Below are 17,500 nucleotides of genomic sequence, written 5' to 3'. Positions count from 1 at the left end.
TTAAATTATTATAATTTAGTAATACACTCTTTTACTATTTAAACTTAATATTTAATCTTATGTTTAAAGATTGAATAAGTCAGAAAATATAAAACAACATAATCATTAATGCTACAATTTCGCAAATGAAGCTGAAATAATTGGCTGCTAAATGTGTTGCTATTTTGACAGTTAACAGTTAATTAAGAGTTTAAGTCACTATTCACAATATAAATGTCAAACTGTCAGCGTCTCATTAAAATGCAGGTCTGCTGCTTTATCTCTTGGTTTTTCACCAGACAAAAATCTATCACCTTGACTGACTTTTTTTATTCTATTTTTTAATCTATTCATTTCCCATCTATTGTACCTCTGTCCATAAAGGAAGAGGAATCCATCATTTGAAAGTCTTTTACCCTTTTGCAGACTGTTGCAGACTGTTAAGCCCTATGACGCAAACTGAGATTTGTGAATATGGGCTATTCATATAAAATTAGATTAGACTAACCCTAACCCTATTGATTGAAAGGAACATCTTTAAATTAACTGACAATGAAAACTAATATACATTAATATGTTAATAATAATTTTAGCCCTATTTTAAATCTGAAAGAATAGAGGTATGTGGACATTTAGAGATGGCACGCTCATTGGCTGAGAGGAACATCATACATACAGAGCTTAAACATGGAACCCTGAATGAAGTGAACCCCTTAAATCTCACTCAGTCTCACTTAGTCTGCTTGTTTATGGATCGCAGTGGAATACAAACTAAAGCTTTTCTCGTGGCAACCACAGCTACAGATATATATAGAGAGGATCAGCTGTGAAACTGGATGACCACCAAGCTCCATTTGTCTATATGTGTCTGTTCAAACTGCTCCCCACATTATATTTATTATCTACAGTCAGAGCCAGAATGAGCAAATGAAAACGAATGAGGAAAACAGAGAACACGAAGAGACAACACAAGTGGCTCCTCTCTCAACTATAGTGAAGGAATCAAGGACACAGAGAAAGACAGAGATAATGACGGCTACAGAGTTTGTATTAACTCATCGATATCCTGCAAAACACACACACACACACACACACACACACACACACACACACACACACACACACACACACACACACACACACACACACACACACACACACACACACACACACACACACACACACACACAGCTTGAAACAGGAAGCAGCTGATCTAGCTTACTAACCACCCATGAGGTTCTTCCTGTCCAAGAGGGACACTGTGAGATTTACTAGCGGCTGGAGTGTTTGTTATTCTTTTCCAGCAATGTCTGAGTTCGGCTTATGGACACGCACATGCATGGACATGTGCGTGTCCTCTCTGTCATGAGCAGAGAGGACTGTAAAAACTCGAATGTAGCACACAGAATAATCTAAAAAAGTCACGATTCATATGAAAACAAACTGATGTTAAGTTTACTACTATACACCACTTTTGTGTGGGTGTGTATTTGTGTACCTGTCTCCTCTGGGGAGTGGCTCTCCTGGGACAGGGTGGTCCAACTCAACTCTTCGTCACTGGGGTTCAGATTCTGGATCCGGTTCAAAGCACAGTCTGTCTTTGCGCCAGTCCTTCTGTCCTTCTTCGTCTCTGGAGAGGAAGAGGAAGAGGAGGAGCAGGAAGCCACAGAGAGCAAGGGGATGTCCTCTGGGCTGGCTTGCCGTGGCGTGGAGGGAGGAGGCGGCACCGGAGAGTCCTTGCCTGATTTGAGGAGCTTGATGTTGGAGTGGAGGTCAGAGATGAGTTCCAGGCCTGCGGAAACTTTTTGATTCTTCACGGGAGACTCACTTCTTATCATCAGTAAAGGCTTATTCTCCTCCTCTTCCTCCTCCTCCACCACCTCCTCATCTCCATCTTCCTCAATCTTCATTTTTGACATTATTTCCTTTTCAGACAAAATGCTGATGTCATCGCTCTCCTCTGCCTCAATGTTCAAGTCCAAATCTGTTGTGTTGCCATTCAGTTTGAGCTCCACAGTTGTGCTAATGTTACAGTCTACATCTAATTCAGTTTTCTGCTCGGGCTCTGCATCAGTGTTGGCGTCTGGTTGTAGTTCAGCATCTAAATTAATGACTTCCTCCTCCTCGTCATTATTGGAGCGGATGTGACTGTCGTGCTCCTCTGCTGTGTTGACGTTGAGGTCGTCTTCTACAGTCTCTGAATTACACTCCAGATCTATCAGGTCGGGGCCCGTTGTGTTTTTGTTGTGGTCCTGACCTGCTTTACGAAGCTGGTTGACCCCGTTCTTGGCTAGTTTGGGATTGTTCGGGGTTGAAGACTGCGATGGGGATGATGACGGGGAAGGCGAAGAAGGCGCCACTTCTCCGAGGCCCATGGCAGTCTGGATATTGGTGAGTGCGTACTTTTTGCGACACTTGGGAGGCGTGGCGGAGCCCTGTTTGCTGACATCGCTGCTGAGGAGCTGATTGTGTGAGGAGCGAAGGCTGAGGGAATTGGGAGGCGTGGCAGCGGGCCCATTACGATTGGTCACATCTACTGACATCATCATGGCACAAGACAGATCACCTGAAAGAGGAAGAAAGCAGAGACCAGACTGAATCAATTTCAATCCACATGTGTTGACATGCACCCAGTGCACTGTAGGAGCTTTCAGAGGGGTTGTCCCAGTGCTTCTAGTGCTACTACTTTTCTTGCATTGTAACGTGTAAGTAAAAAATGCCTAAGCAAAGAAATATATCCCGACATGCAAAATATAATGTATAATGTTGAAGAACAATAATTAAACTTAATTAGAAAAAAATACTATAATAGAAGACAAATAATGATCAGCATCTCCTACACAACCCTATATCAGACAAATCAAGTCTGCATTCAAATATCTTTAAATGATAAATCTGGTGATGTCAATCTGGTTAGCCGTATTTTCTTTTCATTGAAAAATAACAAAAGACCAAAAACAACAACTAACTAACTAACTTCCATTTTAAGAACTAGAGTGCATATCTCTGCCAAGGCCACAGTCCCCTTATGACACGACATTGACATTCCTTAGATCAAGGTTTTCTGCATACACTCACAAATATCAGACCCTTAAACATGCCTGATTTTTTTTTATCAAGATCTATGAATTATACTATGAAAATGTTGAAAAATGCCCTATCTCACAATGATAATGAAATTGAAAAAAAAACCTGGATCCGCCCCCCTCAGATGCGCACCAACATTTAATTGGTTCTTTCCTGACCCATACCACATCCCTCCACCAAGTTTCATGGCAATCCGTTGTTTTTTCAAACTCTGTGTCTGAAATAGCCACCAACAAATGTACTTTTACTCTGCTTTGACTTATATTTGCTAAAAAGTACAATGCTTGGCTGTTTTAGGAAAGCCGCAGACAGTGTTGTGTGTGTATTGTCTTGAGAGTGAGGCTAACGCGCAGTTGGTTATAACAGATATATAGAATATTTCCAGACTTATCATTTACATTCTTGAGGGATATTACTGTGGACTGCAGACTTTCAAACTACCAGCTACAAGGATGGGGAATGAAGACGTGTGCAAGGATCTGTGTGTGTGTGTGTGTGTGTGTGTGTGTGTGTGTGTGTGTGTGTGTGTGTGTGTGTGTGTGTGTGTGTGTGTGTGTGTGTGTGTGTGTGTGTGTGTGTGTGTGTGTGTGTGTGTGTGTGTGTGTGTGTGTGTGTGTTCTGTACCTGACAGGAGTTCAGTCATTGACTGGAGCTTGTCACGGTTCAGGGTGTAGTAGACTCAGCTGCAGATCTGAACACGACCGAAAAGGAGAGAAAAAGAGTAAAAGAATGATCAGAAGAAGAATGCAAAAAATCCTGAGTACTTGTCGTGTTGCCCTCGGAGACCACATTCATCCGTGTGGAACCCAACTACAGCTGGTCTCTATGGTGACAACAGAATAGTGTGTGGCAGCGAGGGAACTCAAAACACCATAAAAATTTAAAAATAAACAACAGACACTCAAAACATGGAGGAAGAACAGTTAAATTAACACGTATTTAAAATTAAAGAAGAAAACTATGAATAATACATGATGTTGCTGTATCAAGATGACTGGATTTTAAAACACATGTCAATGCTATTATTAAATCCTGCTACTTCCACCTACAAAAATATCACAAGCTCATTCATGCCTTGGTCTTTTCCCGTCTGCACTTCATACATGTGTTAGTCAAACCTCAGTAGCTTGTTTGCAGCTTGTTCAAAATGCTGCTGCTCGTATTTTAACTAAGACAAACCATAGGTCTCATATCAGGCTAATCCTTGCACCCCTTCACTGAGTGCCAGTTAAATTACAGGATTGATTTTTAAATTCTTTTAATAACTTTCAAAGCTCAACGTGGGCTGGCCCCAAATTACATTACGGAGCTCTTGACTCTCTGCACTCCCAGTCGCAACCTGAGATCAGCCTGTCCTGGTTAGCTGTCCCTAGGTCAAGACTGGCTACTCAGGGTGACCAGGCGTTCTCTGTCAGGGCCCTGAGGCTCTCCAACACACTGCCTGTCTTTAAATCATTGCTCAAAACTTATTTTTTATATGAAAGCATTTTTAACATTGGATTTGTAACTCTGATAATACTGTGTTGTTTTAATTCCTTGTATTCCTTAATATCTTACTTTTATTGGAACCATATTTTATATAGTTTCTTAAATGGGACAACATTACTGTGTTTTCTTTTAATGATGGGGTAAAATGTTATATTTTGATAATAATATATAATAAAACTATTGTATTAAATAAACATATTCAGGCTTCCAGAATACTACTTTTGCTTTTAATCTGTAATGAGTTTGACTTTAAATGTAGCAAATAAAAAAACAGATTTTCAGTAAAAACACTGAACATTTTTTGATAATAAAAACATATCAAATATATAAGATATAAAAAACCTTTGACAATAATTTGAGTAAAAGCAGCGTGTTACTTCGACCCCTGGTTTTAATTTGTTTTAATTTGGCTCAAGTGGTCCACCTGAGATTTATTTGTGAGTAAAACATTCTTTTGGTTTGCTTCAAAGTAAAAGGTAATATTAAATGGTTTTAAAAGCATTAACAGGAAGTGTTATTGGGTTATGTTCATTGGAGTTTGTCCTAGTGTGTCCTTCAATAGCTTAGATGGTTTTTAACCAAAGTAAAAAGATACTCTAAATTTATCTTTATCTTATCATGAGCATATTTATGATAGTAATGCCTTTAAATAGCGAAAGCAGAACCACATATTTTAAATTGTGACGAGAAGAGCAACAATTTCAAAAAGCTTGGAAGGTTTACGAGAGTTCATTTTCTGTTAAAAACATACATACACTTGAAAATGTCACTTGCTATACTTACCATAGAGCTAAGGATTGTGGGAAACGGGATGGAGTGCGTCCATACTGGTGCTCTGGTCCAATCAGGAGGGCCGTACTGAAGCAGCAGCGTCCTGAGGGAAAGACAAACATTAAAGTAGGATTAATGAGATGGAGAACGAGGGAGGGGTGAACGGAGAGAGAAAGAGGACAGCAGGACACCAGAGGGACAAATAATAAAGACACATCAATTATTCACAACCTTGATCAAACATTAATACACAAGGTGCGCGTGTGGGAGTGTTTTGTGTGTGTGAGAGGGAGTGAGAACATAAGGCTCATTTTGTATAGAGCTCATATTTCTTTCTTTGGTGCAGTCTTGCCAACCCTTCGCTGACTGGAACCATCATAAACTTAATGCCACAGGAGACTTGTAAACTCCCCCTGCTCTGCTTTCCAACAACCAACACACACACAAACACAAACACACACACACACACACACACACACACACACACACACACACACACACACACACACACACACACACACACACACACACACACACACAAACGAATGCACATTGCTGCATAATGCAGTCAAGACTCGTGGACAGTTCTCACCAACACGCAGCCTCGAGGAGAAGTGCAGAGAAATATAATAAGCCCAGTTAGAATGGACCATAAAATCCCAATTATCCTCAGCTCTGGGGCTGGAAAACACCTGGAATCATTATTTGGGACGAAAAATTTGTAGGGAACTAAAGAAAATGGATCATTTACTTAACTAACAGCCAACATAGAAATTTGTAAAGATGTTATCCATCATATTATAAGGTTCATTTATCTCAAATTTCAGATGCAAGGATAAAGTAAAGCAGTGTCATAAATAGCTGCAAGTTCTGACTCGGGATCTTCATCATGAACAGTTTAAACCGTTAACAGACAAGAATTTTGATCAGTTTATCTGTTTTTTTAAAAACTCTTATACATTGGTACCATCTGATCCTACAGCATGTTAACATGGTGAATTATTGCAACTCCCCATTTAACAAACAAGTTATGCCTAAGACACTTAAAACCATGGAAGTTTACTAGACTAGATTTCTCCTGACAACAGGTCTGTGTGTGTGTGTGCGCGCGCGTGTGTGTGTGTGAGTGAGAAAGAGCATAGCAGCGCAAGTGTGTGATGATGAGCTAATCGTCATTTTCTACCATTTATGCTGCTGTTTGCACATTTAAAAACAAACCAAGGATGTTGCATACAGACAGAATTCACAGCAGATTTGCACAAGTCCTCAAATCCCAAAGACTGAAGAACCGAACCAATACTAATTTCTCTGGCAAGACTCTTCTTCTCCCTCTGCTTGTCCTGCAATGACATATTTCAACCTTTTTTGATCCAAACACTCATAACAACTGACATCTGCAGGTTTTCAGGGGCGTCTTGTACATTTGTACTTGCACACATGTAAACAGCTGTGTTTGACAAACATGTTTTCCACATTGTTCTGATAATACGTAGAAGCCACAGAGCTGCAGCAGTTGCGATGTGTGTTGTGATTTATGATCTGATGAATGAAAACGGAAGGAGAGGAATGTGGATGCAGCCATGGACTGAGAAAGGAGATGAGTGCACAGTTATCTTCTACAGAAAGAGATCTATTTTAGTATTTGATCTCTCAAGTTTACTGTGTGAACATTTGTTTCTTTGACTGGAGACGACTTATTGATTTGCAGTTTCTCACCATCAATTAACAAGACTGTTGCCACTGTGTGATTCGTCTTTAGCTCTATTTTTGCAGTTTTGCATACTGAATAAGAAAGAATGCACTTTTAAACAATGAATCAATTTGTTGTATAATTTCAAAAGGAAACTGAGCAATTGCAGATTTGAGTGCGTCTCAGGTCAGGTTTCAAGTCAGAGAAAAAAAAATAACTAAGCCAAACCTGAACCCGAAAGTAATTCTGTTTTTTTGTGTCCGAACCCGAGCCCGATGCAATTAATATAATCTGCACTGAGTCTGCGTTCCTCCTTCCCTGACACATATGGTTGCTGCTTGTTTATCCTGATTACAGACATGTGCAGTGTAAATGATAAGCCCAGCTAACGAGAACGACCCAAAAACTTTGGCTGAACCCAACCACACTCTATTACAGCACAATATCATCATTTTAATATGATATATTATATAACATAAGCCCACTGGCAATACAAGCCATTTGAAATTGACAGTTTCAAGTCGAGAAGCTCCTGCAATGGTAACATCAGGCCATGAGTCATGTATACAGATGTGGGCCTTTAGAACAAAGATTCAAAGGAACAGAAGAAACACCCAGATCTTCCCAACTCCCAAAAATGTAAAAAGACAGAATACCTAATCATCCAGGATTTAACTTTCACTTTTTATGAACAAAGATTTATGTCACTCCCAGTAATAAACAGTGAATACTTCTGTAAACACTGAATGACTTGACTAATACTGGTGCTCCATAAACATCCAAAGGAACGGTTGCTCTACCTCGACAAAGGCAACCTGTGCTGAGCCGATTGTGTACCGTCATTACAGCGGAGCAACAACATCTGGTTTGTCTGAAAACACAAGGTGTTACACAGGCTGTGGTAAAAGAATAAACCATCTGAAGTGCAGCTGTATAATTTGAACCTCAGAGCAGCTGTACTTTACTATAATGGCTTAAAAACCTACACAGCAGAGGAGAAAGACAGGAAAAGAAGGATGGTGCCTACAGTGAATAATAAAATAGCTACAAGAAATAGAGCATTCTGGGTATAAATTACATGGAATGCTTAGGTCCTTAAATCCTGCTGCAACAAGTCTTCATACCAGTGTGTGTGTGTGTGTGTGTGTGTGTGTGTGTGTGTGTGTGTGTGTGTGTGTGTGTGTGTGTGTGTGTGTGTGTGTGTGTGTGTGTGTGTGTGTGTGTTACTCATTACTTGTGGGGACACTGTTTACACACTCACATTACTGACACTTGTCTTCCATATGGGGACATATAGGAAGATGTCATAATGTTTCTCTTAAATCTTAACAACATGTTTTAATGTTAGGGTTAATGTTAGGGTTAAGGTTAGGGTTAAGGTTAGGGCTAAGGTTAAGGTGGTTTGGCTAGGGTTTGGAAATTTTCCCAGCGGGTAATACATTTGCAACAATCCCAGTTTTAGCCATTACACAGGTAATTTTACAAGACCTGTCAGCTCAGTAACTGTAGAGTATCAATAAAGTTTTCACAGTCCATGGCAGACAGGCAGAACATGTCACAACACCTCTTTCTGTATACCCCATCTTCCATGTGTGCATGAGAGTGTGTCCAGATGCTGCCACCAAGATGCTGCAGAATAATGACACCATCAGTATTTAGATTGGTTCCCAGAATAATTCTCCCTAGAAAACGAATGCTCAGCTTGCAGCACAAAGGACGTGAAGGTGCCTGCACAACCAAAACCAGAAAAGGATGGTGCATTGGGTTTTTTTTTACGGGTAGCTTTCCCCGGAGAAGCAGAAAAGGTCGACACTTTAACAACAATCTGTGGAAACATGGTTGTCAGCAGAGGCAAAGAAGATGAAGATGGAGAGAGATAGAAACTGGAGTGACATAAAAGAACAGTAGAAAAGATCAGTTGGTAACAGAACCTGCCTATTTATTTCATTTCACTGAAAAAAGAAATCTACAAACACTAAACATACAGGTTACTCTAATGAGGAGGGGACGAGAGTATAAAATGTCCATGACTGGTGAAGTCAATCGTCTGATCTTGTACCAGCTGACTAAGAGTTTTTAAGCATTAAAGAAAATTCAGTGCAGCAGAATCAGATATCATCCTCTTCTTCCATGCATTCTTCTCCTTAGTCACGCACAATGATATTTAATCGAAAGCGGTATGTAGCCTCAAGCCACAAGACAGAGTTTAGGATTACAAATCTCTGTTAAAATCACTGCTTGCCAACTCCTTACCACCAGATTATTCTCCCATGTCAACTTGTAATCTTCAACCTCCAGCAGATGCTCTGTCAGTTTATCAGATTTCATACAGCTCTGAAAGTATTTTTTTTCCAAATGTGCAGTAATTCCCCCCCAAACTTCCAAACCGATTTCGATGTGTTCAATCTGAGGAGTTCTCCTTTAAAGTTACCGCTTTGACCTCATGGTGACTGTTTCATCGCAGGCCCAGTGTGCTAGAGTAGAGCCAAAAAAACAAAAAAGTGTCACCAACAAAAACACTAACTACAGACTGCAGTGTAGCTGCCATATCATTTCTTTCGCCTAGAGACAGATGTAAAATGCTAAATGTAAAGGTCCACACTTGGGTGGAGCTACAGCTCTGCAGCCGTATGCACCGAAACTGTCACTTTCGATCCCAACTACATCTGGATACTGCTCCCGACTGGATGCAATGATAGTGGCTCCGCTGGGTCGGGCCTCACTAGCGACAAAGGGCTCCCTGCAGTCCTCTGCTGAGGACGAGGGGGTCTGAGGCGTAATTACAGGGCCCCTCTGTGGGCAAGGCTCCTGGCACTGACACACACAGACAAACACTCGTTCACAAACACAGACATGAACAGTAAATATGAGCCTTCCACATGGACTCCCTTGTAAACAGTTAAATGTACAGACAGAAGGCCCGAGCAACACCCACACACTCACATGGAGGAGAAAACACACATTAGGAGAGTAAGTAATAAGATCTAGGATGTGTCACAGCATGACAGTGACCTCTGACTTCTGACCCACTGCCCAACCCTCCATGTTTGTGCTTTTGTACGTGTGTGTGCATATGTCAGAGGTATGTTGGGGGGTCTGGACGAGGAAAGAATGAAGGAAGCAGCTGCCAACAGTCCACCTCTCTCGCTCTTGCTCTCTTCTCTATCTCCGTTTCTTTTTGCGTGTGCTGTGTATAACCATGAGTGTATTCCAGACTCTGGACTGAGCACGCGAAAGACAGACTGCTTTTAAATTTGTACGCCAAGTGGATAACTGCCAACAGTTTGATAGGCCTCTCCAACCCTCCTTCCTGCCCGTCCCTCTCAAGGTTTCTCGCCATTCCAGTTCCTCTGCTAATCCCACTTGACTTTTACCTCTTTCCTTTATCCCATCTTCTCGCGCGTTTCCTTCCCTCTCCTCTTCCTCTCCTAGCCTCCGCCACATTCATCTCCTCGCTCTCACCCCTCCCTCTCCCTCTTCCTTCTTTGTCTCCAGGAGAATTGCTGTCTTTTCTCATTAAAAGTGAAGAAGGTCTGTAAACTCTCATAAACCACCCGTTTCTCCCTACAACCCTGATTTACAGCCACTCTATCCCGCCTCCTCTCTCCTCGCCCCCTGCGCCTGAGAAATCCCATCTGTTACCCAAAAAAAAAAAAATCTGTGACAAGAAAGCAAAACTGTCGCAGTTAGAGGCCCAGTCATCGAAAAATAAAATGGATGGATTCACGTCCACAAAGCAAAGCAAAGGAGAATAGAAAAAAAGCAACAGGGTGTTTTTCTAACATTTGGATTGGGACGTGAACGTGTAAGCCAGCTGCACAATACCAGGCAATCTTCCCAGATCTGTCTTGGCTTTATTTTCATTGGCTGCAGAGTAGGCTGGGCCCTCGACACTGAGCTGAGAACTACTTCCACTGCAAGGTCGGGACGTTAGCAACACTGCTAACCAAAGACATATATTACCACATGCTGGAGAGCTGTTCACATTCCAACCACTGAGTCAAACTCAATATTTTCTACCATGTAGCCTACTATACAATCTATAGGGAATCACGTCTGAGAGGCAGGAAGACTCCATACCATAAACAACTAAACTTGCTCTCTGTATTAATTAGGCTATTTTTATTGTATATACATTTCTAAATTGATTGGAACCACCCTGCATTGTAGACACCCTGTGTTTTTATGGGCCATTATGTTCAATCTAATCCGCAACTGCAGATGTTTTATACATTCAGAACTCCCATCATAGGAAAAGTGGTGACGCAGCATTTTCAACTATGCTTCCTAAGAGTGAAATAAAATCATGTCTGTTTCACTTAGCTTTTAGTTGTAACACATTGACTTACAATAAGTCAGAGGTTTTAATATAGGATATGTTTATTAAGGGTATTTTTAGTGTGTGGGTGGGTCCACTAGAACAGGGAGATGAAAGAAAGGGAAGAAAACAATAGCTATCTACAAAATCTGGTCCAATCCAGAATAACAGCAGAAGAGTAGAAGTGCAAGGATCTGTGTGTGTGTGTGTGTGTGTGTGTGTGTGTGTGTGTGTGTGTGTGTGTGTGTGTGTGTGTGTGTGTGTGTGTGTGTGTGTGTGTGTGTGTGTGTGTGTGTGTGTGTGTGTGTGTGTGCGCGTGCGTGCGTGCGTGTGTGTGTGTGTGTGAGTGAGAGTGTGTGTATCCTTGCATTGTGAATAACGGGAAATAACAGAGACAATGTAACACTTTGACTGGGACTGCAGTCAAAGCAAACAATCTTGTGTACAGACAAACAAGCACACACACACAGTACAAACACTAGAGCTTAGTGGTTCCAGTGGGATCCCAGGGTCGTGCATCGTCCTTGCAGCAGCAACGTATAGTGAGTGTGAAGGACCGACATAAATAAATTCATCCAGAGTTTAAAGTACACACTATCTGTGCCTCCTCGTGTATGTGTGTGTGTGTGAATTTATGAATGTGTCAATGTATTGTATGCATACAGCTAAAGGTATCATTTTCCTGTGGGGCGGTTTCCATCGTCGAGAAAAGAGAGCAAAGAAAATGACCACAAAAGAAACGAAAGGAGTGAGGAATGTCCAGGGTGTGCCAAAGAATCTAAGGCATGTCTATATTTTGGGTGGTTGGGTCAGGGCGACTGGGGGGCAAAAAACCTCAAATTAGTCAACAAAAGGAGGAGGCAAAACACACACACACACACACACACTTCTTGGGAATAAAGCTGAGTGTTGACCTTTTGTGAGCACACGTACCATTCACTGACCCTGAGCAAACTGAAGTATGCAACAAAAGAAGCGTTAATACTGCACTTGAGAATGAAAATGTGTCATGACAGGGAATAAATTTAAAGTTACTGATCTACCAGCAACATCTCGACACGCCCCTAACCTGAGCAGGATGTTCATTACTGATGAATTAACTCCAGCTAGTGGAGGTGAGAGGGGATGAAGAGCTTTGTATCAGACTCAGAAATCTCAGCCCGCACACATTCAGAGACTTTGAAATCCTGTGACGTGGAAATGAAACATGTCAGGAACAGAAGCCAAGACACTGTTTCCTGGATTTGGGAAACTTGGGAGCGAATGTGTGTGATGTAACCCCTCCCTATAGTCCCAGATATCCCCCCCTCTCTTTTTCTCCCAGCCGCTCTTTCCTGTGGGTGAGGGGAGGTCGTGGGAGGGGAGAAAAAGTACACCACGAACACACACACACCAAGCAAAACACACTGAGAGGGGGGAAGTCTCATTTTGCTGCTCCCTCTATGGAACACACATGAGCCAGTCTTGCAGCCACAGCCACTTTGCCGTATTGAGACCACAACTCTTTCCTGGACGCAACTTTAGGGACAAGTTGAGCCAGGAGGAGAGTCAGAAAACAACAAGTGAAGCCACATCTGTATTTCACTCAGTCATGTGCTTGTGGTCGCGGCTTTTTCTTTATCAATAAATGCTTTTTGTTTTTATTTTTATTTGTTTTTAATGTGTCATTCGGTCCTCCGTTTAGATAAAGCAGAGTTCAGTAAACCTTTGCATAGCAGCCACCCCACTCTAAACTCTTATAACGCTACTGCGTGTCTGCACAGTAGCGACCGTGGTGTGTGACTTGACCAATCACAAGTCAGTCTCAACGGTCAATCAATGTTTCACCCTGTTTATACAGCATTAAATAACTAATACAACCAAACGTTGTGGAAAAAATTGCTTGAACTACCTAAATTGACAGAAACCATCTTTGAGAAATTATTTGACATGTATTTTAAATGTGGAAACATGAAGACCCTTTGACTACACTTTTAGAGAGCCGTCGTGTCGTCTATCTTTATTTATATATAGTCTATGAGTCAAAGGAATAAAAAGAGGGCATCCTTGTCATACTTCAGAGCTGAGAGCGCCGTCAGCCCGGGAGTCAATCACACTGGATTAAAGTAGATGAGTTTGTTCCCGTCAACACTGAACACTGGAGCTGAAAGCATCAGCCCAGCAAATAGCAAAATGGGAATAGACACAGCGCATGAATGTTCAGGAGACATCACTAACTACTTACAGAAAAATGTAATGTAGCTCAATAATATTTAGAAATTATGACATTCAAAAATTATCATACTTTCTTTCTACTATATGAACTGTAGTTAATATACAGCTATGAATCCCACAAGAGACAATTCAGAGCTTACTGAATATGTGTTAGCTAATATGGTGAAGTTAAACTGGCAGATTCTGTCATTCATAAATACTAATGCACTAGCTGATGGCTACAATGTGATGCAATCACCTTGATAGCATTCACCATTCTTTTGGTCTCTACAGCAATGTGCAGTGATGTTTCTCTGCTTGATGCAGAGCCCTCTTTTGTCTTGCTCTTTTTCAGTGGACATGTAGGCAAGCCACATGTATTTAACAAGCCTTCTCTCCCTCTCTCTCAGTGAAAACACACAGACAGGTGGACAAATGTGAACATGCTCTGAAGTGTTGTCAGCGCCAAGGCGAGGGCTGAAGCAGCGGAGGGACTGTTTACTCTATATATAGCTGAGATGTGACAGGACATCCGAGAGGACAGGGAAGTCTAGACACAAACCACACAGCTCTTGGGCATGTGTGTGAGCATGTGTGTGTGAACTTGTACTTGGATCTTTTTGAGGACCATTTTGAGCAGAGACCTTATGGAGTGAGGACATACTGTCCGGTCCTCACTTTTTCAAAGGCCTGTTTGAGTGTTATGACTTGGTTTTAGGGTTAGTGGTAGAATTAGGTTTAAGTTTAGGTTTTAGTTGTGATGGTTAAGGTTTGGGGTAAGCTGTGCAATGCAGGTTAAGGTTTGGGTTAGCATGAATTGGTCATGGTGAAGGTTAGAGATGTGATTTTGGTTAGACTGTTCATAATGAATGGGAGTCAATGCAAAGTCCTAATAAGGATTTCTGTGCAAACCTGTGTGTGTGTGTTAATTAGGTGTGACTTATGAATGGATTGTCCAATTGAGGACAAAAGCTGTGACCCTAATTGGGTCAAACACCAATTTCTGGGTGTGCAGTTAAGGTTATGGGTCAAGAAAGTCCTCAGAACATGAATGAAAGCCTGTTTAATGTTCCCAAAAGTGTCCTATGACAAAATGTATATGTATATTACATAAATATATGTGAGAGAGGGACAGATAGAAAGAGAGAGTGAGACAGTTGGAGATGGCCTCGTTCTCTCACATTTCATCAGAAAGCCTGTGGCAAACTGTTCCCTGACAATGTCACAAGACTGTATTGATATCACGGCCTGGTCTGATCTGACTGCCTGAAGGGTTTGACTCAGAGGCCAAATACAACATGTCAAAGAGGGGGAGAGGGTAATGAGACGAGACGCTTAGAATATGAGAGGGGGGGAAGAGAGTACCAGCCCAAGAAGTAGAGGTGTTAGGAAAGAAAATGGATCAGAGAGACAGAGAGATAGAGCGAGAGAGTGACTCATCAGAAAAAGAATGTCCCATCTCTGCCAAAGGAACCACAGACACCACTGCAACGATCGCTCGCTCTCCACTACTTTAAATCATCCCCTCTCTCGCTCGTCGTCTCCTCCTCTTACACAACGGCTGCCTCTCTCTCTCCCTCCGTTCCTCTGCCTTCATACCAAGGGAAGTTATTTTTGTTGTTTCCCAACATTTCCCAACAGATTTGGGTTTTGGAATGGTGGATGATACAGCCAGCTGACCAAAGCTGGTGGACAAGCGCCGCACCGCCACTGCTTAGAGTTAACACACAGAAAAAAAACCACACACACGCACCAAGAATGCCTCTCCACTTGTTTTGCCAAGTCAGTGCAAAGCCAAGAGGCAAATTCCAGCATTGTGTGGTTTATCAAAGTTACACCGTTCAATTAATTTCAATTCTTGCCTAGAAACACGAATACAACTTTTTTTAATGTGATTGCGGTTTTATGAAACAAGATCTAAAATATTGAGACCAGGTTGGCACTGCTTCATATCCTTAACCACAGATGTTAACTTATCATTACTCCCACCACAGGATATGACGTAACCGCAACAAACTAATCTAGTCTGTGAACCTAAATCACCACAATGACTGCGATGATGATTCAACATTCCTATCAACCTGTGTTTCATCCAGTTCACACACTCTGGCTCTGTAAAGGTTAATTGTTACAACAGGAGGGAAAGTGAGCAAAGTTTGCTTCAGGGTTTTACAGAGGAGGAGGGCCATGTCTGCTACCAACCTGTGCTAACACAAACACCTTAACACACTTTGTAATACACAACAATACCCTTCCTGGCAAACAAACAAGGGTGTTCATTCACATAAAAAAAATGTTATATATGTTGTGAGTGTCCATTGTTCAGTCAGTCGTCTCCTTACTACATTCAAATGGCTTCCACATCTGCCGTCAATTTCCAGGGGGAAAACCCCGGTCAGTTATAGCATGGTAGGAAATGATGAGCGAGAACATCTGTTGAGCTATTTGCATTGTTGATTGATCTGCTAATAATATTCTCAATAAATCAATAATCTATAAAACATTTTTTAAGATGACTACTTCAAGCCTTGCATGATACAGCTACAAAATAGTTGCAGTTTTATTATCTGTTAATTGACAGCTTGATTTACTTTCAGCTTTAAACATATGACCAGGATTCATTAGGTTGACTCTCGCGCATTTGTATGTATGTATATATGTCTATATCTCCATACATTCCCTATGATAACAATGTTTCCATGCTACAGCCACCATTTTGCATTTGGATTCACTGCAACACAGTCCGCAACGATACATAAGGAAGAAAATGCATGAAATAATTGTATATGATGTATATCATTTTGACTGAGATGAAGGAAAAATCAATATGGTCTGAGCCTTATAACAACATGTATGCATGTGCTGCCATTTAAATGTAAAACAGCCATAATGTGGAAGAAATGCTGACCTGGCAGAAAGCACAGCAGTTAAAATATACACAGCAAAGCAAACTGCAGTCTGCGTAACTGCCATGGTATCTACACTGTACTGCAAGAAACCACACTGCATACCACACTGACCCAACAAGCACTGTGTTGTGTCTATTATTTGTCCCACATAAATCAGGTCTGTAGAGCAAACACAAATATTTCCTTTTTGATTCCAATATCTGAAAAGTTAAAAATTAGCTTATAATATCAAAGGCCTTGAATACTGTCTGCATGTGTGTTTTCCTTGTTATTGCAATATTTGACTGATGACAATGTCACCAAAGAACAGCTAAATCACTGTCAAACAAATCTTAAGATGCCTTTAAGAAAAGTGAACAATGAGCCTACAAATATCACAAAATGTCAGCAGTGACAAATGAAGCTACTCAAAGGAGTTCTAAACATGACAGGTTTAATGCACCGTGGACTTTCTGTCGGCTACAAAGGAACAAAAACAGGTCAAGGAGGGGCTGAGGCAATCTATGTGCACACGTTTATAACCAACCAACAGCACAAATATTATGTTAACGATCCTTTATGCATCACGAGGAGTGTAAACATTTGTTTTCTTTGCAATTTGATCGTTTGTCTCTCTGTCATCTGGATCACTCAAAAACTATTCAACCAGTTGCCATTGAAGTTTCGTGGAGGGGTGAGGCATGACCTAAAGAAGAACCTGTTCAATTTAGGAGCAAATTTATGGATAAACAGGCGGATCCATGATTTACTTTTTTTTTTGCTTTTTTTAACATGGTGAGATAGGGCATTAGCCTTGTTTCTAGTTATGAAGCTGTGAGGGGGAAAGTAGACTATGGTGGGCTGCCACAGTCTAAGTAAGTTATTAATGGGAAACACAACATATGTATCTGGAAATAAAATAACCCATGTTGATTTATGAGATTTTGGTCACATCGCACAGCCTTAGTATCAGGTCAGGACATTGTATGCAGAGCTTTTTATATAGTCTATGATGTAGAGTGAAGTGAGAATATTTTGCCTTCATCCTACCTGGTTTATCTGCAATGAAGCCGTTGTGCGTCCATG

General features: G+C 41.2%; 1 protein-coding gene across 6 annotated transcripts in view; it reads right to left on the bottom strand.

Annotated features, from left to right (window-relative positions):
* Positions 1-17,500, bottom strand: part of apbb2b (amyloid beta (A4) precursor protein-binding, family B, member 2b) — a 50,763-nt gene that overhangs the window by 27,874 nt on the left and 5,389 nt on the right. For all 6 annotated transcript variants that reach the window (XM_035173202.2, XM_035173212.2, XM_035173219.2 and 3 more), the window contains exons 2-4: positions 5,338-5,428; positions 3,691-3,757; positions 1,478-2,545 (exon numbers count right to left, since the gene is read on the bottom strand). In XM_035173202.2, coding sequence (XP_035029093.2) covers positions 1,478-2,545; positions 3,691-3,709 — 1,087 coding nt within the window. In that variant the 5' untranslated portion in view covers positions 3,710-3,757; positions 5,338-5,428. The remainder of the gene's footprint in view (positions 1-1,477; positions 2,546-3,690; positions 3,758-5,337; positions 5,429-17,500) is intronic.

The sequence above is a fragment of the Hippoglossus stenolepis genome, chromosome 2 (assembly GCF_022539355.2).
Source record: "Hippoglossus stenolepis isolate QCI-W04-F060 chromosome 2, HSTE1.2, whole genome shotgun sequence".
In the NCBI taxonomy this organism is placed as follows: Eukaryota; Metazoa; Chordata; class Actinopteri; order Pleuronectiformes; family Pleuronectidae; genus Hippoglossus; species Hippoglossus stenolepis.
This window is presented reverse-complemented; position numbering and strand designations above follow the sequence as displayed.